Raw genomic sequence first — 26,194 nt, 5'->3', positions numbered from 1 at the left:
CCCGCAACTCTCCCGTAGGTTCGAGTTCTCCCGGAGCTGAGCTTCTGCGGCCAAATGTCGGGATAAAAGCAGCCTTGGCCTCGGAAAAACGCGGCCAGATCTGGACTAGAGGGAGGAGAAGAGAGAGAAGGGGAGCGGCCACCTCACTGCTTACAGGCACCCCCACCCTCACTCCCGCTGGTCCTCCCCTTCTCCGCCCCGCGAGCACCGCGGCGTTCTGGAGCGCCGCAGTCTCCAGCCGCGGGCTGGGGTAGCGGAGAGGGCTTGGACGAGGGGGCCGTGAGCGCCCCCGCTAGAGTGGCCTGGTTGCAGGTAGCAAGGAAGGTGAAGTGCAGGCACCCGAGGGCCGCAAAGAAGGAGGAAGGCGTGGGGCGGGGAGTGCAAGGAGACAGGGACCCCAGGGGCGGGGGTGGCGGTGGGAAGGAGGAGGGGTTGGGGGAGGGAGGCGGAGGAGGTGTTGGGTCCGGCTAGCTCACGGGGGAGCTGCAGAAGAGCTGGCTCAGACCTTCATTAGAGCTCTCGCCGGCTCGTTGCAGCCGCCGCAGCGCCTCCGCGAAGGAGGACGTGCCGACCCGGCTGCGCTCCCAAGGCAGCGGCTCGCGTCGGGGTAGGCTGGGCGTGAGCTGGGAGGCCGAGCTGTGAGCGCGAAGGGAGCTGGAGAGACGGCTGCGGCACCTCCAGCAGCCCCGCAGCACACACGACCACCGGGGCTGCGGGACCAAGGGCCGCGTCGCCCGGAGGCCGCCCCTGAGCGGGCCTCGCAGCCCCGCCGTCCAGCGCTCCTTGGCCCGCTCCCGCAGCCAGCCTGCCAACTCATTCGGGAGCCCGGGGCATGAACGGCTACGGCTCCCCCTACTTGTACATGGGCGGCCCGGTGTCGCAGCCGCCGCGGGCGCCCGTGCAGCGCACGCCCAAGTGCGCGCGCTGCCGCAACCACGGCGTACTGTCCTGGCTCAAGGGCCACAAGCGTTACTGCCGCTTCAAGGACTGCACCTGCGAGAAGTGCATCCTCATCATCGAGCGGCAGCGGGTCATGGCGGCGCAGGTGGCGCTGCGCAGGCAGCAGGCCAACGAGAGCCTGGAGAGCCTCATCCCCGACTCGCTGCGCGCTCTGCCAGGGCCCCCGCCGCCTGGGGACGCCGCCGCCGCCGCCCCGCAGCCGCCGCCGGCCTCTCAGCCGTCGCAGCCGCAGCCGCCGCGCCCTGCTGCCGAGTTGGCCGCGGCCGCCGCGCTGCGTTGGACTGCCGAGCCGCAGCCCGGGGCTCTGCAGGCGCAGCTCGCCAAGTCAGGTAAGAGCGTCTGAGGTGCGGGAGTTTGGCCGGGCGCGTGGGCAACTTCAGAGTGCCTGCTGCAGCTCCACTTGGGAGGACTAGAGGCAAAGTCTTGGGAAGTGGGCCTGGCGGGGCTTTCCTTCCCACTCTCCGCCAGGCCGGGGCTTCCTCTCCCGGGAGAAGCCGGCTGAGTCTGGACCCAGCGCGAGTGGCACTGGCGCCCGCAGGGAGGGCGCCTCCGGGGAGCCAAACGACGGGACTGTGCATCAGTATCGCCAGGTGCCTTCCCAGGTTAAAGGGTTCGGAACGTGTCAGATTGAGCAGGGAGACAACGGAGTTGAGACAGGACAAAATTAAAACCCAGGTGCGCACACTCACCACGGTGGGGTCGGATTTTCCTGGCTGCAGGCTTTAGAGGTCCTCGCCATTTGGGGGTTGGAATGGGTAGGTAGGTGTAGGGAAGGAGCCAAGGCCCAACACTCGGCTGACTCCGAGCTGGCTGTGCTTCTCGGCCGGCCTGGCCCTGCCCAAGGCCCAGGAAAATTTGAGTGAGGACAAGTATCCAACTCTCAGAACCCCGGCCTTTCTAGCTTTGCTCCGTGGCCTCCAGACTCTTGTAACTGGTGAAATAAGTTCCATTTAGCAATGATAGTAAAAGGGTCAGGAAAGGCTCGTGAGCTGATAGAGGGAAAAGAATCTGATGCGCCCAGAATTCACTCCTTTGCAGAACCTCCTAGATCCTTTAACACTGTTTCCCAGGCTGCCCTCAGCTGTTTTCGTGGTTTAAAGCAATAAAAAAAATCTCATCCCCCACCACCCATCCGTTTGCATCCAGGCCTCCTGAGCTTGACAGGCCTGGGTTGAGTCTCTTAGTCTCTCTCTTCCTGGGGAATTTCTAGCTTGCGGCTCTGCCCAGCTCAAGAGCTCTTTTGATGGCTCTTGGAATTCAGTGGATGTGTGTTTGGTGTTTCTCCTTAAATGGGGCAAATGTACAAAGGAACACAGCCCACCTTCTCCCGGAAGGGGGCATGCTGGAATCAGGAGTAGGAAGGTCCAGAGCCCTCCTGTAGGTAGAACTGTGGCAAAACTGGTACCTACACTGACCTGCCAACTCCCTAAAGACGGTACCCCTAGCTTCTGGAGAAAGGCTTTCAGGAGCCCAGGACTGCTTCGTCTGGATCCTGTGGAGCTGAGGAAGTGAGGCGGACTCACCTGTTTCGTGGTGAGTCGACGGGTGACTGGCAGGTGGAGTTCTGCTGCCCTGTCTTTCCGCAATGCTTTCCAGGCCTGAAGCTCTGAGAACAGCCTGTGTGACTGTAGAGCTGGGAATTTTAAAGCCTGAAGAGAGTTTGCCGAACTTGGATTTTGTGGATATTTAATCCAAGTTAGCATATAACATTTCTCAGAAATGCTCGCCAGTTGTCTCTCTTTTGTCTGTCTCATCTTTTTATATTTATGGATTTGTCACAGACGAAGGGGAGGGAGGAGAAAAAGGTTTTATTATTTTTCTCCCATAGGTTTGAACAAATAATGAGGAAGAGTTTGGTCTCAGCTCTAGAATTGGATTTGTACCAATATATTTTCTTAATTTGTTTCCATTTCCAGCTTCTGTGGTTCCGTTTCCCCCAGGACTAGGGCAGAGGCCTGAGTTAATATCAGAGGTAGCATTTTGCAGTGGCCACCTGCCCAGCAGCACTCCTGTGATAGGGCATTGGGTTCTGTGGTCTTTATCCAAGGAGATTCCTTTCACATCTTGTGTTCTTCAGAGTATTCTTTGGGATAGCTAAAGTTCCTGATTTCTAAAGAGTCACAAAACTAAAAACACAACCACAGGAGGAGGAGGAGTGAGGGCAGGCAGGAAGGTGGAGTAGGCAGCGGCAGCAGGATACACGCTTTGGGAGAATAGAAAAAGGAAACGGATCTCAACTGGACAAATCAGAGCTGTGCCGTTTTACTCCTACTTAGCACTCAGGGATAGCCTGAGCCTTCCGAATTGAAAACAAGTAATTGCAAAGGAGAATAGGATTTATCACAAGGCGAAGTCAAAGTGAGGACTTTGGGGGACTGAGGCGTCAGGGACCAAGGGCTCAGTTTCCAGCTGGTCACCACCACCCCCCCATACCTTGTACATTGATGTACACAACTTTTGTTTTCTTCTTTCACTTGCTTTGACCCCGTAATTCCATTTTTTAAAAAAAGCAAATCACCACTCTGATGGGGAGTGGGGAGAAAGGTAGGAAAATAATAGATAATTGTTTAGGAAGACAGGCATACAAGTGGATCCATTCTATGCAGTGCTTGTAGAAATAAAGTCTATTTGGAGTTTAAGCTGAAGAAAACTGCTCACTGAGACTGCCTGTTGCTATAGGTATTATACCCTTTTTGCAGTTGTTCTAATAATGTATTTGTGTATAACATTCCATATGTATTTAGAAGCATATCAGAACTACTCCTGAATAAGTGCAGAGAGTAAGCAAAACTAAGTGCAGAGAGTAAGCAAAACTCTATTAGAATGGTAGTTCCACATGTACATTAAGTATACAGACCATCAGAAATCTTTCAATATCTGCTGGCAATGTAGATCTATTACTTTGTGAACTTTGACTTTAAAATGTGGTTGGTCTTTTTGCAGGGCAAAGGGCCTCTTTAGTACATAGCTGTGAAGAGAGATTTTTCTTTCTTGTATACAGAAGCACATGGAGTCTTTCCTTTCCAGAAATCTTTGAGAAAAGCACATGCCTTAAGGAAGAGTATGTTTGCTGTGAATCACTGGAGGAAAACCACCCCGTTGAGGGAGTGACATATTCACATCAAAACTCAGTTTTGTAACTGGAAGAATTTTTTCTCAAATTCTGCTTTAGATTCTTTAAAGGAATGGGATTATTTTATCTAATGGTGTAGTATGTTGAATATCCCTTTCAATGTGTGGTGTTTTTAAGGAGAATTTTCATATTCTAGTGGTTTTTACTTCTAGTTATGAAGTATTCTTTTTTCTTTTTGAATGTAGATTTCTCCTTATCTTTGATTACCATCTAGATGGACCCGGAATTAATTATTAGATTTTGATTGAGCCCAACATTTTGATTTAAGCTATATATAGATATATTAAGCTATATATATCTATTAAAAGCTATATATATAACTTAAATTTAAATTCTAATTTAAGCTATATATGTGTGTGTGTATATATATGTATATATACATACACTATTTAATTCATTTATTCTTTTCCTAAATTCCCTCTACGTTCTTCTCATACTCCTTCTCCCCATGAAAATATAGGAGGCATGAAGATCTTCCAACGGTTAGTGTATCTGAATCAGCAGTTTCAACCAGCCTAGCCAGCCTTTCAGGACGTGGGCTCAAGAGCTGAGGGAAGTTAAGGGTCACTGCCAAGGTGAAAAGCTAAAGTTACATTCTTGTGTTGTGGCTCCCTTCCCTACCCCCAACTTTTCCTCCAGGGGAGTGTCCTCGGACACCTTAGACTGTGGTGCGATGAGAAGAAAGATCTGTGGCTGTAGACTCTTCCTAGGTCTCCATCTGCCATCAAAATGAATATGTACACACATTCTTTTAAATGCTCTTAAAAGGAAAAAGAAATCGAAAACATAGTTGGTTAGGAATAAGAGAGCAGGATCAAATGGGAAAGTAGGATCTTCTTTCCTGTTTATTTCTTAGGGGGTGGGGGCGGAGCGAACAAGATAACTATAGCAGGAGAAGTAAGGAGATTTTGGAAAACTGCCTTTATTTTATTTTTCCTCTTGCCCTGCCCCTCCTAGCATCTTTATGCTTGCCTCTGGGCTTTTCTGCTCCAGCTTGACTGGGTCCCGCGAGGTCCACTTCCTTTTTTTTAATTTTTTTTTTCCCCAAAGAGAAGCAACTGCAAGTGTAATGGGTGTTACAGAACACTCGTCCAGGCCAGGATGAGAAACCCTCTGACTATTGGCTAGGAAGAAAAGAAAAGCGGGAAATACTTAAAAACCATTTATGAAGTGTACCTGTGAATTGAAAAACAGGGTCTCATTTTAAGACAGCTTTATTTGAGGGTGAGGGGCTTGACTCAGTTGCATTTTAAAAAACAAAACCCAACCAAATAAAGAGGAATATGCATACAGGCACTAAGGTCTCTTCCAAACCCCACCCCAGGGCTGGCTCTTGGGGCTGGGATGCTGCTGGGGATGGCTCTTCCCAGCTCTTGGCCTAGCTGGTTTGCACGCAGTGCAGATGGTGTATGTGTGTTGCGGAGGGTTGCGGCAGCTGGCCCAGGACTGGGACCCAGGCCACAGCGGGCTCAAATTAGGGGCAAAGATAGGGGGCAGCGGCTCCCTGTGGCCGCACTGGACTGCCGTCTCCTTGCACCAGGGGGTCGGAGCTTCAGCTGAGCCCAGCTTCTCGCCGCCTGCTGGGGACAGCTCTTTCCTTGGTCACTGTCAGGAAGCAGCTCACTAGGCAGCTCAGGAACCGCCCAGAGACAGCCACATCCCTTGCCTCTCCCTTGTCCAGCTCTTGGGCCACCACTCCCTCACTGCTCTTCCTGAGCTTCAATACCCTCTCCTTCCCAAGGCAGGAGTCCCGAGGTGAGTTGACAGCTTCTGCAAAAATCATGCAAACAAAAAATAGGATGCCAATATTGCATGGGACATACTTTTACTAGAAAGCCTTCATTGTTTATTTGATGGTCCCACTTAACTGGACATGCTGCTATTTTACCTGGCAACCATAGGCCTAGGCCTTCCTCACCCAGCCCCAGTACCCATGCAGGGCACCCCTTGGCGGTGGGGTCGCCTGTGCTCATCTCCTAGTTCTTTCTCTGCAGAGCCCGAGCTGCCTGGGACTGGCGTCGGGGAGGTGCTGGGGTCCATCCTGTGGATCTGGGACGGTTTGGCAGGAAAAACGAGAGTGTGTTCCACGTCTAGGAACCAGAGTTCTGCTGCCATCTGGGAAAGAACCTCTCCCCACCTCCAAATCACTCCTTGGTGTTATAAATCTGGAGGATAGCCGTGCTCTCGACTTACACAACCAACTTTTCTTTTTCCCTGATGGATGAACTCCCGGGTTTAAAAGATTACAGTAATCACAGGAGGACAGTGTAAATCGAATCTGATAGCAATAACTTTCGGAGAAGGTCAGGCTCAAGTGAAATGTTACCAAGCAACAGGCATTTTGTTTGCAAAATACAATCAAAGAGCATTGATGAGAAATTCTTTGCTGCAGCCAGTCAGCACTTTCTGCTAACAGCTTTACAGAGAGAAAAGAAATACATCTTCATAAATCAAAGTCCCTGGAGGACTCGGAGCCCCTTTCTGGAAATGTTGCACTTCTTCCTGACAGGAAGGAGGACTAAGCCCAGCAAAAAACCATGTGCCTGCCTGCCTACCTCCTCTTTCTTTCTCTTCCTTTCTTCCTCTCCTCTTGCTTTTTTCCTTTCTTCCCCCCTTTAAACCTGTTGCAGCCCCTTAGCCATTAGCTGCTCAGGTCTTTGGACCTCCTTGTCTAGTCCTGTGTGGCTCTGATGGCTTGTGCACGGGTGCTCATGGCAGAGGTGGAGGATGCAGTGATAGGACAGCTGGTCCTCACAGGTCCACCGCCTTGTGATTGTGTCAGTTATTTCCCACATCGCCTTAGTGAGTCATCCCCTTGCCCGAGCAATGCATACTACTGTTCTCAGAAGGGAAACTAAAATAACTAGGTATAGGTTGTTTTTTTTTTTTTGCATTTTATTGTATAAACAGCTATAAAAGGCACAATCAAGTACCAAATAACAATAATAATTATGAAAAACTTAAGAGTCAGCACATCAATTCTTTACAAAATCTCCAATCTCTTGATTACAACAACTAGGCAGACATAAATTTTACAGAGCTGGGATTAGTGTTCCATGTTTTTCCCACTGATTATTACTTTGTTTAGTTCAGTATATATCTCTAGCACCCATAATCTTCATATGTAAGCATTTAAAACAATATTTCCTCCTGTGAAGACACCATGGTCTGCCCAGCTGCTATCCTTGGAATTATTTGCTGTATTTCACTGTAAAATATAACCAACTGCAGCTTACTTGGAATTTTGCAAAAGATTAGTTAGTAAACTGTATGCCTCTCAGTGGTCAAGAGGCAATGCTTTGATCATCTCTGTATAATCTTACCCAGCACAGTACATGAGAGCATAGTAAGACATTTAGGGGCATTTGTTAAATAGATGGATGAGTAGACAGGTGCATTTTGGAAGGTACCAAATAAACATGTAGATTTGTAGGTAATTTCCCCTCTGCTTCTCGGAAGGTATTCCCTTCTGAGTCAAGAAAGAGATCAAAACTAAATTTTTACAAAATGTATGAGGTCCACAGTTGCAAACCATACTTCCTTCAGCCCAGTCCTGTCTATAGCAATATTCCCCCAAAATATAGTGTCAAGGAACCACTCTGATTCCTTCATACATTATTAATTCAGTGTTGTTAATGATTTTTTAAAAAGTAAAGCATGGCTAGTTTTTTTTTGTTTTTGTTTTTGTTTTTTAACTTTTCACAACCCTCCCCAACCCGGCAATCCACCCCAGGAAGAAAAGGAAAGTTTTTAGATCGAGATCATTCCCTGGTGTTCTTTAGATTTTCAACTATTCATTTTTTTAAAAAATAATTCATCACTTCTAGTGTGAGATGAAGGTAAGAGAAAATGTGAAGCGTTTGTCTACGGTTAGAATTCTGATTAGGCAATGGTCTCCTGTAAAAGTCCCATCCTGCCTGGGCTCCCTCCCTTGCCATTGCTATCAGATTTATGTGCTTTGAAAACTACCCATCAAGGACCTGTTATTTAGAGGTGTGTTCCCCACAGCTCAAGTGAACAGATGAGGATATGACAATCTATGTTTCAAAATGTGTGACATGATTTCAAAAGGGATGGGGGAGTCCAGTGACTTTTGAGCTAGGAAATATTCCTCTCTGTGCCAGTTTTTCTGTGTTTTCATTCTGTATGTAAGAACTATTTTGTTTTTGTAGATATAATTGGATAGAATGGATACAACCTATGACTTCTAAGTCAGAAAGATTTTTCACTTTTTTTTTTTTTTTTTTTTAGACAGTCTCATTCTGTCACCGCGGCTGGAGTGCAGTGGCGAGATCTGTAGCTCACTGCAAGCTCCGCCTCCCGGGTTCACGCCATTCTTCTGCCTCAGCCTCCCGAGTAGTTGGGACTACAGGCGCCCACCACCATGCTCGGCTATTTTTTTTTTTTTTTTTTTTTTGTATTTTTAGTAGAGATGAGGTTTCACCATGTTAGCCACATGGTCTCGATCTCCTGACCTCGTGATCCACCTGCCTCGGTCTCCCAAAGTGCTGGGATTACAGGCGTGAGCCACCGTGCCTGGCCAGATTTTTCACTTTTATGCATCTTGAGCAGAATGTTTGTTTTTCATATGTGGTAGACTTTCTCAAAGTATTTGAAATGATACTTTTTTTTTTTTTACTAAATTGCATTTTTATGTGAAAAACTCCCCTAAAGAAAGTTACATTTTCAAACTGTAATTTTAGATTGAAAGCAATTTTATGAGTGTTTATTTTCTCTCTTAAAAGTCTTGTAGCAAAAAAAGAAAAAAAAGTATTGTAGTCATCTTATGGCATATGTATTTTGAAGTCGGTAGCATTGTTATCTATAGAAAAACTTTTCTTTTTAATTGAATATCTACTTCTTTTAAAAACCTCTTCACCTTAGTGCAGAGTTTATTTCAGGGATAGCTATAAGTGTTTCTACCCCATGAAATATGAAATGGAAGAGAGAATATTAAGATTTTAAATATATGTACATGTTTAGCAATAGAAACAGCATATTGTATCACTTTCAGTAATATTTGTAATATTCGATAAAATTGATTTCTTCCCTGTTTAATAGTTTTGACTTTCTATACCCATCTACTGGGGTAAAAATATTATCAGTTGATATACACTCTTAATGTTGTAGGAATTAGGGTTTCAGTTTCAAGAAGAAAGAAGGTAAAATGTTTCAGGAGTATTTCCTATTTTATTTTGTTAGTTGGCAGTTTCACATTTCTATGTCTAGAAAGGCCTTTATGTTTTAAACCAACTGGAATGATTTGTAAAGTTTATTTAAGAAAAAATCTGGAGATGTAAAGAAGTACCTGTTATTAAATTACACTTTATCACTGGGCTCAAAACTCACCCTCTATAATTACTTGTGAAAGTCTGTATTTATAATAGAATAATTTACAATATATTTAGTTTAGGTGCAATAATACAACCAGTACTAGACACCATAGTGCCACAAAATTGCAGGAACTATATATCCTGCCCTTCAGAAATTATTGTTTGGTGAGGAGTTATTCTTGGTGCAAAGTTAGAGGCTAGTCTTCCTTTGCCTAGTTTTGAAACTCCAACAGCCTTACATGTTGATGGGGATTTTGGCTTACCCAGCACTACTTAGCTTGTACTGACCTTGTGTGTGGCTCAGGTGCATAAGCCTCACAGGTGTGCTCTGCTTGTTCTTTCATCATCTTTGTCTTTCCTTTGAACACAGTGTAAGCAGTGCTGAGCTCAGCTGGTTGGTTGGTTTACGCTGAATTTGTAGATTTGATTCCTGTGACATCCTGTTAGCTTTTTGCATATTTTGGCTATAGCCAGATGGCACAGAAACCTGCGGAGAGAGCATGGAGGAGGATTCGGTGTAATCTATCACCACTCCTTGACAAGTAACCAGAAGTGCATGATGCACTAGCATGTCCCAGTAGCAGGGGCAAAGGGTAACACAACAAAATGAGAAAGTGACTTTCACAGTCTGAGAGTTCACAATTGCTGAACAAGCTGGCACTGATGTAAGATTCCACTACCGTCTGTTCCGCAGAACTTAGGAAAATAGGTACAAGAGTGGAATTTTGTATTGTCGGACTTGTTATCCTGGTATCAAGTATTCAGTTGATTGGGACAGTATATCTGTTGCTACCTTGAAAAAAAAAAGCCTCCATTTTTGTAATGGTAGAGTCATTAGGTTAGTGAGAACCTCATTCCCTAATTCCCCTTTCAGTTAGCCTTCTGCTGTTTGATCCACTTTTTTTCTGGAGCCTGAAGTGTACTGTGGAAGAGTCAATTTGGTTGACAGACCTGAGAAAACACTTCCTAATATGTTTTCAGTGTTTGAAACTTATCCAAAGTGGGGATAGGGGATGTACCTTTTAAAACACAAAGCTATTTGGTTCACATATTTCTTTTAAAAATAGTTGAGCTGGCCGGGCGTGGTGGCTCACTCCTGTAATCCCAACACTTTGGGAGGCTGAGGTGGGTGGATCATGAGGTCAGGAGTTTGAGACCAGCCTGGCCAACATAGTGAAACCCTGTCTCTACTACAAATACAAAAATTAGCCGGGTGTGGTGGCACACACCTGTAGTCCCAGCTATTCGGGAGGCTGACGCGGGAGAATCACTTGAACCCAGGAGGCAGAGGTTCCAGTGAGCCGACACCATGCCACTGCACTCCAGCCTGGGTGACAGAGTGAGACTCTGTCTCAAAAAAAAAAAAAAAGTTGAGCTTTGAGCTTTCCAGCTGTGCCTATGTACCCTTTATTCCCAAGAAGGACTAGTTGTTTCTCTTGCTTAAAAAAATCTCCTCATTCTCTATATTACTATGACACTGTGTGGCATATTTTTTTCTTTTTTTATTGTGGTAAAGTATATATAACATAAAGTTTACAATTTTAACCATTTTTAGAGGTACAATTCAGTGGCATTAAGTTTATTCAAAATGTGGTGCAACCATCACCACCATCCATCTTCAGAACCTTTTCATCATTCCAGATGTAAACTCCATATCCATGAAACAATAACTCCTCATTCCCTTTTCCTCCCAGCCCCTGGCAACCACCACACTACTTTCTCTCTGAATTTCCCTATTCTTGGTATCGAATATAAGTAGGGTCATACAGTATTTGTCCTTTTGTGTCTGGCTTATTTCACTTAGCCTAATGTTCTCAAGGTTCATCCATGTTATAGCATGTATCAGAATTCCATTCCTTTTTAAGGCTGAATAATATCCCACTGTGTGTGTGTGTGTGTGTGTGTGTGTACACCACGTTTTATACATTCATGCACTGATGGACATTTGGGTTGCTTTCACCTTTTGGCTATTGTGAATGCTGCTGCTATGAACATTGGTATACAATGTGTGTCGTATTTGAGGCTTAGCAAATGCTGCCAGGCCCTGTTTGCTTCTTCTCCTGCATGTGTGTCTTATTTCCCCAGCTAGAGGATAAGGTCCATAAGCTAGGTGTGGGTCTTATACTTCTTGGTGTTTTTCATCCTTTATTCTGTTTCTCCCAGTATCTTGCAGAAATATAAATACTTGGTGCTGATAATTAGGCTAAAATTAAAAAATAAACTGTTTAGAAGTACATAGTATTTTAAAGTAGTACTTTATGTCCATATTTACATGGGGAGAGTATTTGACTTGTTTTTCCAATTTCTAAAAGTGATAGTATATTAATATACTATCACTTTTCAAGTGTTTAATAATTTTCAGATGTTTAATAATAGAGTAACAGCCAAGAAGTATGTATGGGTCATGAGTCAGGAACATTTAAATAGATCTAGCTGATTATAAAGTAAATCTATAGAAGCCTTTTTGTTGCTGTTTTTCTCTTTTGAATCAAGGACATGAATTCAAATACCACATTAACTCAAGAGGTAAAAGCTGTGTCCCCCATCCTAAGAAGTTGTAGGAGAGAATATGTCAAATTTCTCTTACAAAAATAGAGTCATTCTACAGTAGAGTCTTTCTATTGAGTCATTATATAAAGTGAAGATGGCTTCATATGTATGTGACGCAAATGAACCTCTCATTGGAAACCTTATATTTTGTATTAAAAAGAAGCAGTTTAATTAAAATGCAAATTTGGGATAAGTATGAATTCCTATCAGATTTATGTTGACACTTGCACTGAGGTAATTTAAGAGTGTTTTAAAGTGTATTTACTTATGTTTGCCACATATTTATTGCTTCGTTAAAGGCCAAAGTTTTGGTTTTTGGTTACATCTGAGATACATCCTGTATTAGAAGAATGTTTCTAAGTAGGCCTTTAAGGCTTTTAAAATAAATAACAAGTGTAGGAGAAGATGGTTTCTAGAAGGTGCTTTGATGAAATTTCACAAAGTTTTGTTTTTTGGTTACACTTAAGATACATCCTGTATTAGAAGAATGTTCATAAGTAGGCCCTTAAGGCTTTTAAAATAACAAGTGTAGGAGAAGATTGTTTCTAGAAGGTGCTATGATGAAATTTCACTGGCTGGCTATCTGTATATAATCAGGTGTGCCCACAGAGAAGGCAACAATGAAGCTATTCAGGCAGGGCAGCAGAAAACACAGGCAAAGCAATTGTTTACAACTCAACAACTGGGTCGTTACGAATTTTCATCTTTCGATCAGTTACCCTGGCTTTGAGTAGCCACAGCCAGTGCGTGTTTCAGAAAAGGATAAAACTCTATTTGCAAATAGCTTGCTACTAAAAAATATGTTTCTTTCTTTTTTTTTTTTTTTTTTTGAGACGGAGTCTCGCTTTGTTGCCCAGGCTGGAGTGCAGTGGCGCGATCTCGGCTCACTGCAAGCTCTGCCTCCCGGGTTCACGCCGTTCTCCTGCCTCAGCCTCCCGAATAGCTGGGACTACAGGGGCCTGCCACAGCACCCGGCTAATTTTTTTTTCTATTTTTAGTAGAGATGGGGTTTCACCGTGTTAGCCAGGATGGTCTCGATCTCCTGACCTCGTGATCCGCCCGCCTCGGCCTCCCAAAGTGCTGGGATTATAGGCTTGAGCCACCGTGCCTGGCCTATTTCTTTATTATAAAGTCCTGTTAGAATTTACTACTGCAAAGCAAACCACTCTGACTTACTCTTTTCTGTGCGCTTAACCCTGCAATATTACCAGCTGTTAAGTAAAAATGTTCTTAGGTCAAGATGTTAAATTTGCAACTGGTTTACTTTATAGCAAGTCTCTGCTTTATTTGGGAAGCTTTTTTTTTCCTCCTTCTTCTTTTCATATAATATAAAAAGGTATCTTCAAATTTCACTGGCTTTAAAAAAAGGTATCTTCAAGTCCTTTCCATGAACTTTACTAGCAAAACAGTTCATGCACAGGTATCTGCCTCGTGCCACCCACGGCGGTGGAGTGTGATGCGTTGTTTCATTGATGGATAATGCCCCCGTGCAATTTAACAAATCCTTTCTAGCCACTTCCTTTTTTCCTCTCCAGCAACTTATCCTGCTATCCAGAATTCATAGCCGGTTTCGTTTGCTTTCTAGTCCAAGTTATTGGCAACCAAGTTTGCCAATCCCTCAAGTGGCTTCTTATGAAAGATTTCAATGGATAGAGGTATCTTTCACTTCAGCAATTGAATTAGCTAGCTATTGTACATGGTAACCTGATGCAACATACTGATTGGTTCATAAGACATATTTAACACAAAATCAGCCTATGGGAAAATAGATTTAAGATATTAAAATTCCCTGTGGGTATCTGGATGGTACTATCCCTAGATTACAGCTGGGGACCTTATTTGCAGAAGAGGAGCTGGAAGACAAGCTGAGCTAATTTTCCTGTTTCTCCCTGAGCTTTGCTCTTCCAGGAATCCCCCCACCCCTCCTCCCAAAGAGGCTCTCTATTGAGATTGTTACTGCTATGAAAGCCATATGTTATAGGTTCACGTAGCCATTCTATGTTGAAAGCAAGCTTCCTTGCACAAAGCATTCCAGGAAGCCACTCTGATTTCTAGATCTTTATTTACAGGGTTTTTGTTTCATTTGCCAGTGATATAGTTCGAATTTTTTTAAAAAGGCTTGTAGTATATTATGACCCATTGAGATGCATTTGCTCTTCCAAAAAGCACGTGTACAGGTCTCTTCTGAGCACATCTGTTGCTCTTTATGCACACCAGGAAAAGATTAACTCAGCTGTTCTGTTTTTCAGATTTGACTGAAGAACGACTTGGAGACGACAACTCGGCAGACAATACAGAGGTCTTCAGTGACAAAGACACTGACCAGAGGAGTTCCCCAGATGTGGCAAAGAGTAAGGGCTGCTTCACCCCTGAGAGCCCTGAGATAGTGCCCGTGGATGAAGGGGGATACACTGTCCAGAAAAACGGAGGCAACCCCGAGAGCCGCCCTGACAGCCCCAAGTATCACGTGGAGCAGAATCACCTCCTGATTGAGGGCCCCTCGGGGACTGTTTCTCTGCCCTTCAGCTTGAAAGCCAACAGACCGCCGCTTGAAGTGTTAAAAAAGATATTCCCCAACCAGAAGCCAACGGTGCTTGAGCTCATCCTCAAGGGCTGTGGCGGGGACCTGGTGAGCGCCGTGGAAGTCCTTCTGTCCAGCCGATCCTCAGTCACGGGAGCAGAGCGAACTTCCGCAGAACCTGAGAGTCTAGTGTTGCCCTCCAATGGGCACATCTTTGAACACACCTTGAGCTCCTACCCCATCTCGTCTTCCAAATGGTCTGTAGGATCAGCCTTTCGAGTCCCAGACACGTTGAGGTTTTCTGCCGACTCTAGTAATGTTGTCCCCAATCCTTTGGCTGTGCCTCTGCAGCACCCTTTCCCCCAGCCACCCCGGTACCCACTGATGCTGAGGAATACTTTGGCTAGAAACCAGTCGAGCCCCTTTTTGCCCAATGATGTCACTCTGTGGAACACCATGACACTGCAACAGCAGTATCAGCTGAGGTCCCAGTATGTCAGTCCTTTCCCCAGTAACTCTACCAGCGTCTTCAGAAGCTCGCCCGTCCTTCCTGCCCGTGCCACAGAAGACCCTCGGATTTCCATCCCTGATGATGGGTGTCCAACTGTGTCAAAGCAGTCCATTTACACCGAGGACGACTATGATGAGAGGTCTGACTCCTCAGACTCTAGAATACTCAACACATCATCTTAAAGTGATGCTGGATGGGTGGCGGCCAGGTGACATTTTCTGTGCGTTACGACCCTGAGGCATCTGACGAGAGGCCACATCTTGTGTATGCCCTTTCCTTCTGTTTGACAAAGTGACTGTGCTTGATTCTATACATTAGCAATAAAAACATAACTTATTTAACTTCTTGCACTTCACTGGAAAATGCCAAATAGCTCTGCTCTGTGGCTTTAGTGCTGAATGTTTATTGTAAAAGAGAGTCTAATGTTAAGAATAGTCTTGGGAAGGCTGGGTCCATGGAAGATTTATTTGGGGATGTAAAGCTGAAGGTCAGCCTTGCACCTAAATCCAACCTGGAATGTTAAATGAAATAATATACTTGAATGCAATTTTGTAAAAGTGGATTCCTCAGGATATGTGAAACCTAAAGGAAGTGGTTCTGTTGCAAATGGACTATAAACAGGGACATTATATTCTTACACTAAAAATCCTTGCATTTTAAAGAGAGATGCACTTAAGAATAGAGTGAACTTCTCATATGCTTATTTAAGCTTGGACAGTTTTCAGAGACAAACCCCATTAAGAATTACTCTTTTCACATGGCTGAATCGAAACATGTGTAATGTCAATGTAAAACCAATCACAGCTGTGAACTGCATGAAATGTATTGTGAAACGAACACAAGATTAAGCTTTGTCAGGTTAATGTAGCATGCTAAGGACTCTAGAAAAAAAATAAACTAAGGAGACGAGCGTGGTTTATGTCATTTCTACTTGTGGAAAGAGGATCTCTAAAAATAGAAACTTGATGTAAAAATGACTTTTACTAATGCATGGGCCAGGAATCAAATTATCAGTTAAATGAGACATTCCTGAGAAATATGAATGGCAGAGTTTTAGGGTTGCATTCAGAAAGACAGATAATTTGTTCAAGAATGGAGTTAATTCTCTCCATCCATTCACTTATTCAACAGATACTTACTGAGTGCCTACTATGTGTAAGAGAATGTGCTTTCCATGTATTGTCCAAGTTACCTACCCATGAGTCCAAGATAAGCAGGTATTTTAGTGGAGAATCCCATTGGAAACAAAGTAAAAATGGAAAACTCCCAACAATGTATAGTTGAGTGTGGGAAGCAAGGAAAGTGCTTAGCCCAGTACCTGACATAGGAAGTATGCAGTCCATGAAAAGTACTGCTTCTGTTAATTAAATTCAGTAGCCTTGCATTCAGAATATAGACGTGCATTCCTTCACTCTTACTTGGAGACCATGCCATTCTGGTTTGAGGCAAAACATTGAAAACCAGGGCTTTTTTCTTTCATTTAAAAACATTCTTGAGGTGCTGTATATGACAAACTTCTTGCTCAGATTTTTTTTTAGAGAGAAGTTTCAACAGTAATATTCAGTGGTGCTCACACCAACCACTTCTCTGACTTACTGTTTCCATTTTTCAAAATGCTTGAAAGGTAAGATGATTGCTTAGGTCAGACAATAAACTTACAAATGTGGAAGGGAAAGTAAATAAGCAAATAAATAAAAGCCTCTACATGACAAGGATGCAGAGAGAGCTCCCAGTGCAGGAATAAGTCTTAAAAGGTTGTTCGGTCCTCGGAGGGAGAAGGGCAAGTTCTCTCAGCCTGAGATGCTCCCCACCCTTGAATGGGTTCCCATGGGAAGGGAGATATTTAAAAGAGCCTTCTCATTTTTAATTCCATTGGGCACTTTTGACATGAAAAACCTTTGAGGAGAAACAATTCCCTGTATTAGTTGGACTAGTATGTATTTAATTGACATAGTTACATACTAGAGTGTTTAAAAGTAAATATGGGCCAGGCATGGTGGCTCATGCTTACAATCCCAGCACTTTGGGAGGCCGAGGCAGGCAGATCGCTTGAACTCATGAGTTTGAGACCAGCCTGGGCAATATGGCAGAACCCTGTCTCTACAAAAAATACAAAAATTAGCCAGGTGTGGTGGCATGTACCTGTAGTCCTAGCTACTTGGGAGGCTGAAGTGGGAGGATGGCTTGAGCTGGGGAAGTGAAAGCTGCAGTGAGCAGAGATTGTACCACTGTACTCTAGCCTGAGCCATAGAGCCAGACCTTGTCTCAAAAAAAAAAAAAAAAAAAAAGATGGTTTCTTGTTAGGGTTATATTTAAACATTAATGTTTATATAAGGAAGAAAGGGAGTAGACGGGAGAGCAGTTTGCCCCCTGATTCTAAAGACACGTCCAGGACATTTTATGTGGCAATGAAGTGCTGATGTCTGGACCTATCTAGGACAAATGTATTTTAAAGGCATCTTCATTGCAAAAGTTTACCCACATTTAACAAGCAATAATGATAATGTACCACAGCACCTAAGCCAAGATGCTACAAAGCCTGTCCTCAGATATTACTTCTTCAGGTTGAACCACCCAAATTGAACAAAACCTCACTGATAACGGCATCCTTACAGCTTGATTTTGCCTATAAATCATTATCATTGGCCTCTTTATGATGGCCAGCAAAATGGAATTATCTGTAAAACAATTTATTTGTGGGCTAGTGCAGGTATGTTTGATCTTCAATATAATCTGAAAAAAGAGGCTTGGTGTGGTGGCTCATGCCTGTAATCCCAGCATTTTGGGAGGCTGAGGTAGGTGGATCACCTGAGGTCAGGAGTTTGAGACAAGCCTGGCCAACATGGTGAAACCCTGTCTCTACTAAAAGTACAAAAATTAGCCAGGCGTGGTGGAGGGTGCCTGTAGTCCCAGCTACTCAGAAGGCTGAGGCATGAAAATCGCTTGAATCCGGGAGGTGGAGGTTGCAGTGAGCCAAGGTCAGGCCACTGCACTCCAGTCTGGGCAACAGAATGAGACTTCGTCTAAAAAAAAAAAAAAAAAAAAAAATTCTGAAGAAAGAAATGTTTGCTTCAGTGGGGTAAGTGTGGTCAGGGGTCAGAAATGAGAAATTGAGTGTTAAGATCCTATGTCCTCCCAGCATTCAGTTTTACTCCGAGTCCCAATTTCTGAGCCCCCTCTGGTTAAAGAGGCAAACCTCTTGGATTCTAACTCAGCTCTCAGAAACCATCCTGTTGCAGCATGTAGAATTCAAGGGAAATGAATACTCATCTGCCCACAGGTACTCAGTTATTCTTTCACATGAAACTGAACATTTGGATGAAGAGAAAAAACCAACTTCTGTTTTAATTCCCTCTGTCACACAGGCAACACATCTGGGGGCCGGGCTAGGCTGTACACTTTCAGTTTTCATCAACTGATGTTTGACTTGTGTGCCAATCCAGTCTTAGAGAAAGTTAATCCACATTAAACCACAATGCCTCTCCTCCCTTCTGGTGGATCTGCCCACTCCTAGTGTTGGTGTAAATACTTTGTTTGTCTAAGATGCTGTGTGGGTTGGTTCGTTATGTTCTAGAGCATTTGTGTCAAAGTGTGGTCCATGTACCCAGATGCTTAATTTCTAGGGTAGATTCCTGGGCCTGACTTGTTGAGTCAGAATGCCTGGTAGCCTAAGCAGTACATTTTTATCATCCTCTCCAGGTAATTTGTACACTCACTAAGATGTGAGAATGACCTCCCTCTTCATCACATCCTTGGGTTTTCTTTTTAGATCTACACCATGTAAAAGGGCTGAAGGCTATAAACTTTTATGCTGAGATATTAAGTCCTTTCTCCCCCATTCCCACCTACTTTTCTAGGGCAAGGGTAAACATCAACATGTAAACAGTCTTAGTACATACCCTAGATCTAGTTCAAACAATGTTGGCATCAATGTCAATTATTAGGTTGAGTATACATTTGGGATCAGACTTGCTTGTTTCTGGAAATTTGGTTGGTGAAGGACCTGATAAGAGCTTAAATGTGCTATTCTTTCCCCCAAGGGGAGGGCCAGAATTTTTGGCACTGCTGATCCTTCTGGCTGTCCCATGATTTTCAGTTTACTAGTGACATCTGGGAATAGGTTTTGCCCTCGAGATTTGAGCTTTAAGAAATAGCAACATTCTTGATGATGGGGGTGGGAGGAAGTAGTTTTACAGATGAATTGAGAAGCAAGACATTTGTTAGGTACATGGATATGGTTGAAATTAACAGTAGGGCAACCTGGGGAGGCAACAGGCACCAGAGAAAAGGGGCAGTGATTCTGGACCACTGGTGCAGGCTGTTAAGTTGGTCAACAGGCTCATAAGAGCCTAAGAATATTTCAAATGTATAAAAAGAAATAGGACTAGAGAAGGAGGTGTGAGGTGTAGCAGTCCTGTATTACCGGACTTGCTCTTTAGGGACTCAACTCCCAAGGTCCCTAGCTTGCCCTAAGGATAGACGGGGTGGGAGGTGGTGGCAGAAGGAGCATCTTGGGAACATTTGTTGGGTGCCCAGAAAACAGGCTTTGACTGCATTTGAACTGACATATTTGAAAAATGAACTTTATTTCACTGCATACTGTTTCAGTGATTCATTCTTTATATATGCATTTACTCAACAGAAGTGAGTCAAAAATAAGATGGATGCTAAATTTATATGTTAATTTTAATATTGAAGCTATCCTATATTTGAAGAATAAGATCAATGCTTCAATTTCATTTCTTATGTGGTACTGAACGTTGTCATTACCGGAAAAAAATCATTTCTGAATGCATCCTCCCCAAATTCTAATCTCAGAGGGCAGAGGAGTCATTTCTGAATGCATCCTCCCCAAATTCTAATCTCAGAGGGCAGAGGAGGCTCAGGAGAGGCAATCTTGCCTTTTGTTGATGGTCTATTCTGGATATGCTTCAATGTTCCCACAGTATCATTTACTATTTCAGTGTGAAGGGTAAATAGGAAAGGTAGTGGTTTTCCCTTAAATTACAATGGAGTTTATTTACTAATTAGATTCTGAGAGTTTGCCGAGATTGTTAGGTTATGTCAAGAGTTTCATATATCCCATGGGCAAAGCCACTGGACTTAACCAAAAGTAAACTCAGCAGTTGTTGAGAAAAATTATCCCTTCAGAAGACTTGAGTCACTGCTTGTTGGTTTTAGACCATGACCTCACCCTGCCACTGTGATTTAAATGAAAGATTCCTAAGATCTGTGGAAGTATCTCTGTCTCCTAGACAAATATGGCAGAACCAGATGTGTGGTGGTTTCTATAGAGGGAGGGTGGGTGAATTAAACGTGGGACCTTTCTCAGCCCCAGGGGCTGCTATGACAATACCAGTGGGCTCTGTCCTCACTAGCAGCCTGCTGGCTGTCCATTGCAGCCCCTGGCTTTCCTTGTTGCTTCTGCCTTCAGGGATCACTGGGTGAAATAGGCTGCTATGGAGGCTGTCCATTTTGTGTATTGCACCAATGGGTCCAGCCAAGGAGCAAGTGGGGTCTCAGATCCAGAGTGGGTGCCCTTTTCAATTTGTCAGACCAGAAAAGGTGCTGTTTTAGGAGAAGCCTTTTTCTACTTTGCTCAAAGGTACACCAAAATCTAGCAGAGACCGTAGAGAAAGAGAGAGAAAGAAAAAAGAATGAGTTGCTAGAGAACAGCTTGAGCATTGAAAGGAATAGCTGTGGAAGCCATGGATAAATAAATCTTTGTAAACCTATCTTCTTTGGCCTGTCCCCTTTGAGAAAATAGGAAGTAGTTTCAATTTTCAAAAAAATCTCACTCAGTGGACTTGAGATTAGAAATGGAGGGAGATGTTGGAAAGGGAGCTGGGAGAGCTAGCCTTTATTGAGTATCTACTACCTGTATCTGTTAGGTCAGCCCACCATTCTGACCTCAGTATATCTCTAAGGATTTTCCCTGATCTAAAACCAGCTCAGGCCACCAGCAACCAGGTGGGCATGTATCATTTAGGGCTGCCCGAGTAGACAACAGCATATGGAAAACAACACAAATGAATGAATGAAAATGCCCACAGCAAACATTAATTTATGCAGTTTTCTTTTCTTTTCTTTTTTTTTTTGAGATGGAGTCTCACTGTCACCAGGCTGGAGTGCAGTAGCGTGATCTCGGCTCACTGCAACCTCCGCCTCCCGGGTTCAAGCAATTCTCCTGCCTCAGCCTCCCGAGTAGCTGGGACTGCAGGTGTGCACCACCACACCTGGCTAATTTTTGTATATTTAGTAGAGACAGGGTTTCACCATGTTGGCCAGGATGGTCTTGATCTCCTGACCTTGTGATCCGCCCGCCTCGGCCTCCCAAAGTGTTGGGATTACAGGTATGAGCCACTGCGCCCAGCCGATTTATGTAGTTTTCTATCTTCAAGACAGCCCTGTGAGCCAGCCTGTCTGCATATCTCTTAATACAGTAATATTTGAGATTCACTGCAGATCCTGAATCTTCAAGAAACATTATGTCTAATGCAGCTTAGTATTAAAGATATCTTATTGTATCCAGAGTTTTGAGAATTGGAATAATGCTTTGTATACCACTGTTTATACCCTTAGAGAAAATCTTATGAATCCAACACTGATTTAGTCAAATTAGTAATTCAAAGCACCTGCTAGGTATTATTTTGAAACATTATCTAAATCCAATCCAAATGCAAATTATTTTATTAAAAAACACTTCTAGCTGGGCACGGTGGCTCACACCTGTAATCGCAGCATTTTGGGAGGCCAAGGCAGGCAGATCACAAGGTCAGGAGTTTGAGACCAGCCTGACCAACATGGTGAAACCCTGTCTCTACTAAGAATACAAAAATTAGCCAGGCGTGGTGGCGGGCACCTGTAATCCCAGCTACTCGGGAGGCTGAGGCAAGATAATGGTTTGAAGCTGGGAGGCGGAGGTTGCGGTCAGCCGAGATTATGCCACTGCACTCCAGCCTGGGCAACAAGAGTGAAACTCCGTCTCAAAAACAAAACAAAACAAGAGTGAAAATCTGTCTCAAAAACAAAACAAAACAAAACAAAACAAAAACAAAAACAACAAAAACAAAAAACCAAAAACAAAAGAACTGATTCTACCCAGAATCCCACATTTTCCAAAAGTGGTTTGGAATTAAGTGAACACAGGAGCAAGCATTTAAAAAGCACTTATTCCCGCTGGGTGTGGTGGCTCATAGCTGGAATCCCAGCACTTTGGGAGGCCAAGGTGGGAGGATCACTTGAGCCCAGGAGTTTGAGACCAGCCTAGGCAACATGGTGAGACCTCACCTCTACAAAAAATTTTTAAAAGCTGTGGTGGTACACACCTGCAGCCTTAGCTACTCGAGAGGCTGAGACAGGAGGATCTGTTGCGCCCAGGAGTTCGAGGTTGCAGTAAGCTATGATTGTGCCATTACACTCCAGCCCAGGCGGCAGTCTCTTAATAATAATAATTTAAAAAGCACTTATTCTGTGCTAGCCATTGTTAATATCTATTAACTCATTGAATCCTCTCAACAACCACATGAAGTCAGTAGATTACTATTCCCATTTCGTAGATGAGGAAGCAAAGAAGTAACTTTCTCAAGGTCAACTACCTGGAAGGGCCACGTGGATGTGGGCTTTGGTCTCTCTCAGGACTTTAGATCCAGTTCATGGGCTCGGAGTTCACAGGGCTTTTTGGAGCTCCTGGACCTTTGCCCAGCCACCTGGCTTTCTCCTGGGCCCGAAGACACCTCCATCAGAGGTGGGAGTTGCGGCCGTGGCTGTTGAGGGCAACCCCGGGGAGCCTGACAGGACGTGGCGTGAAACCCTGGAGGTGAGAGCGACCAGCACCTTCCCTTTCCCTGAGCCGCCTGCGTGAATGGTCTTCCTGGCTCTGCTGCCCCCTGGAGGCTAGTGGAGGTAAATGCGTGAAGTCAGCATTTTCCCTCCGCCTGTTAGTCCTCCTCATTCATCTCTTGGCCAAACCAGAAAGATGTGAGGGTAGTTCAAAGACATCTTTACTATATTTTATTTCACTCAAATTCAAGGATCCCTCTCCCAGGACAGCTGTGACTACAGACCATGGCATTCACATCCTCCTACCCCACGGCGCAGGACCAGCAGGGGATTTCCAAGAAGCCCCTAGCCTATGGGTTGCTGAAGACCCTCCTAGAAGTTTCAGCCTGGCTGATGACATGCATGTGTGTTGACCATGGCTTGCGGATTAAACTCAGAAATGAATTATCTAATGCCGCCATGGAGGAAATGTAATTTTAAGACCCAACTTTATGAAAACTGCTAGGCAAATAATAGAATGCCAGGAAAACCATTTCATCCATAGTTTCTCCAAGTGGTGTCTATGACTCACTGGATCTGGAATCCCCTGAAATGTCTGTTCAAACAATTTAGATTCTTAATCCATCTTTAAACCTTCTCAACCAGAACTTCTGGGAGGGGATATCTCCCTCCCTCCCAGGAATCCACAATTGCAATGAGAAGCTTGAAGTCCACTCCTGTCCAGGGAACAGCCTTAGAGAACTCAGGCCCTCCAGTGAAGGAGGAAAAGACAAATCTAGTCATAATACTTGAAGTATATTGCTCATCTTTAAATTACCCACCCAGGGGAATAAAACGCTCTCTCAGGGTAAAAACACATGTGAATTTGTCCAAATCATTGTAATAAGGCTCCTGGGTGTGGGGGGTGGGGGGTGGGGGGTGGTTAACCCCAGTGATCAGCAGCAACTAATAATACTAACTACATCATCCCCACAGGGGTTGGGGTGCAAGGACAATTATTTGCCCTTCACAGTTATGGATTGGTTTGATCAATTAAAAGAAAAATTACCCAAAGAGAATTTTTCTTTTTTTAAACTCAGAGTGAGACCCAGTCAGTAAGCATTTTGAAATGTGGGGGGAGGACCCAGTTGCCTTACGAGTGTGCCTTTGAAGGAGGAGGAGGAAGAGAGGAAGAAAGGAGCAGTGAAGACAGAGACTCTCTTTGGGCAAAGCGGGGCTTTCAGCACGTTCGGTGGTACAGCTCTGACCCTGCCCAATCATGGGACTGACCTATGCCACCATATGGGGGTGGATCGAGGTGGGTGGTGGCATCTGGGATCTCTGCTTGGCTTCCTGGCTGACAGGAATATCCTCTGCAGCTCCACCGGGGAGCAGGGCGGACAAGGTGAGATAGTTAAGTCTACAGGAAGGAGGGAGTACTGTGGTTTCTGAGCTGGCATCCCTCTCCCAAGGGGTGGGAGGGAGGCCTGGAGCAACCGCAGCTGAGATCCATTAGCTCCGGCCCCCACCAGGAGCACGGGCATGATGAGTGTTCGGAGGACAAGGGAAGTGAGCCCACCTGTGCCTGGGAGCCCCAGCATCTGCTGCAGCTATTATGGCAGGGAGAGGAAAGGGCACTGCAGAAGCCAGCGCGGCCTGCAGAGGATCCACCCATGGGTAGTGGGCTTGACCCTCAGTGAGCAGAAGGGATAGGGAGAATAAAATGCATTCCTGTTGTGTCCTAAAGGCCTCCCAACTGGAAGGAAGCCAGGCAAGCCTGACCAGACAGCCGGTTCCAGTGTCCATTTGCCCAGGAGAGTAGCCACTCTGTGGGTGCGATCAAGTCCTTCCTACATCATCGCAGACAGTTATTCACACACCAGAGCTTTGGTGACTTGCTCCGAGCCTAGCTGGACCCAGATACCTTTGTTTTCCAGTTTTCCTGATAAATTAGCGCCAAAGAAGGAAGAGCTCATTAATCAACTGTCTTGGTCCATATATAAGACACCAGTTAAACTTGAATTTCAGATAATCAGTGAATAATTTTTTATCATAAGCATGTCCCAGGCTGAATTTGTATAGGTATATATTTTTGTGTGTATATGTGTGTGTGTGTATATATATATATGTATATATAGAATATAACTATGTCCAGGGAATACTATGTAAGTATAATATATAATACTGATACATATAGCATATGATATAATACTTATATAATATTCCCTGGACATAATTATACTCTACAATATATGTATGGCCTATACATACTTATACTAAAAAATTATCCATTGTTTATCCAAAGTTGAATTCAACTGGGCATCCTATGTTTTTGTTAGCTAAATCTTGTAACCCTACCAGAAGCGATGTGTCTGTGGTATGACTACAGCTGTCGCCTCGGTCATGTCCCTGCAGTTAAGAAAACAGGAAAGCTGAAGTGGTAACAAAATGGGCTGAAGGCCTAATCCAGCCCTCAGGTGTATTTTGTTTGATTAGTACAGAGTTTTTGTTTTCATTTTCAAATGATTGCCAACATTGAAATCCAGAGATCTCACATATGCACCAAGTGTTTAGGTGTTTCTGGAAAAGGTGGAAGATCTGTCAATATCGTATGGAAACAAATTAGATGTTCCCTGCGTTGGTCTCACTCATTTGTGCTTCTTTCCTGTAGCTGAATTTGGGACAGATCCATGTAAGGTATTCGATTCTCTAAAATTTTCTCTAGAACAGGGAGGAACTTTTTTTTGGGTGCTGGAATCTCTGAGTGCCTGTTGAGCCTGACCAGGCTGATCTAAAGCAGGAGGGCTCTTCACCCCTCACCCTCGACGTCTGACCTGGAGACTTGCTCCTTATAAGGCTTACATGTGACCTGAGACAGGTCCCTAGCTTCTCCCAGGGTGTCTATTTTCATCCCTAAAATGAGGGGACAACTATCCATGTTTCCCAACTTTTTTGTACCAAAAGTTCTGTTTTGTCAACCTTATGCCACTGTGGTTCCAGTTTTTGCTTGTTTGTTTGTTTTATAGAATGGTTCACAAATTTGTGAGTCATCCTTGCTCAGGGCCACGCTAATCTTCTCTGTGTCATTCCAATTTTGGTATGTGTGCTGCTGAAGCGAGCACATGGACCCGATGTTTTCAAAGATCTGTCTACCCAAGCAAATGACATATGTTACAAACAGCCTGTAAATTCTGACCTGCCTGAAAGCTAACTGGTTTCATCACACCACATGGGTCAAATTCCCTCTAAAAGCAAAAACATTTTGTAAGCTCCTGTAACCTTACTGAAAATAGGGATGCCTTTAAAGCCAATAAAGGCTAGGTGCGGCTAGCCTAGGTTACACTTCAGTAACACACTCCAAAATTTTAGTGGTTTAACACATAAAAGTTGATTTTGAAACTTTAACCCATGCAGTATCTGGCATG

At 44.3% G+C, this 26,194-nt stretch overlaps 1 protein-coding gene and 1 non-coding gene across 2 annotated transcripts; one reads left to right on the top strand and one right to left on the bottom strand.

Moving 5' to 3' along the window:
* Positions 1-480: 480 nt before the first annotated feature.
* Positions 481-16,162, top strand: DMRT3 (doublesex and mab-3 related transcription factor 3). The gene is made up of 2 exons (XM_002819835.4): positions 481-1,289; positions 14,226-16,162. The coding sequence occupies exons 1-2, from the start codon at positions 833-835 to the stop codon at positions 15,188-15,190; spliced, it is 1,422 nt and encodes a 473-aa protein (XP_002819881.3). The 5' UTR covers positions 481-832; the 3' UTR covers positions 15,191-16,162.
* A 9,623-nt stretch (positions 16,163-25,785) lies between these two features.
* On the bottom strand, positions 25,786-25,891 carry LOC112135000 (U6 spliceosomal RNA). Its single transcript, XR_002916323.1, has one exon. It is a non-coding gene; the product is annotated as a U6 spliceosomal RNA (small nuclear RNA).
* Between the last annotated feature and the right edge of the window lie 303 nt (positions 25,892-26,194).

This window comes from Pongo abelii, chromosome 13, assembly GCF_028885655.2.
Source record: "Pongo abelii isolate AG06213 chromosome 13, NHGRI_mPonAbe1-v2.0_pri, whole genome shotgun sequence".
Classification (NCBI taxonomy): domain Eukaryota; kingdom Metazoa; phylum Chordata; class Mammalia; order Primates; family Hominidae; genus Pongo; species Pongo abelii.
This window is presented reverse-complemented; position numbering and strand designations above follow the sequence as displayed.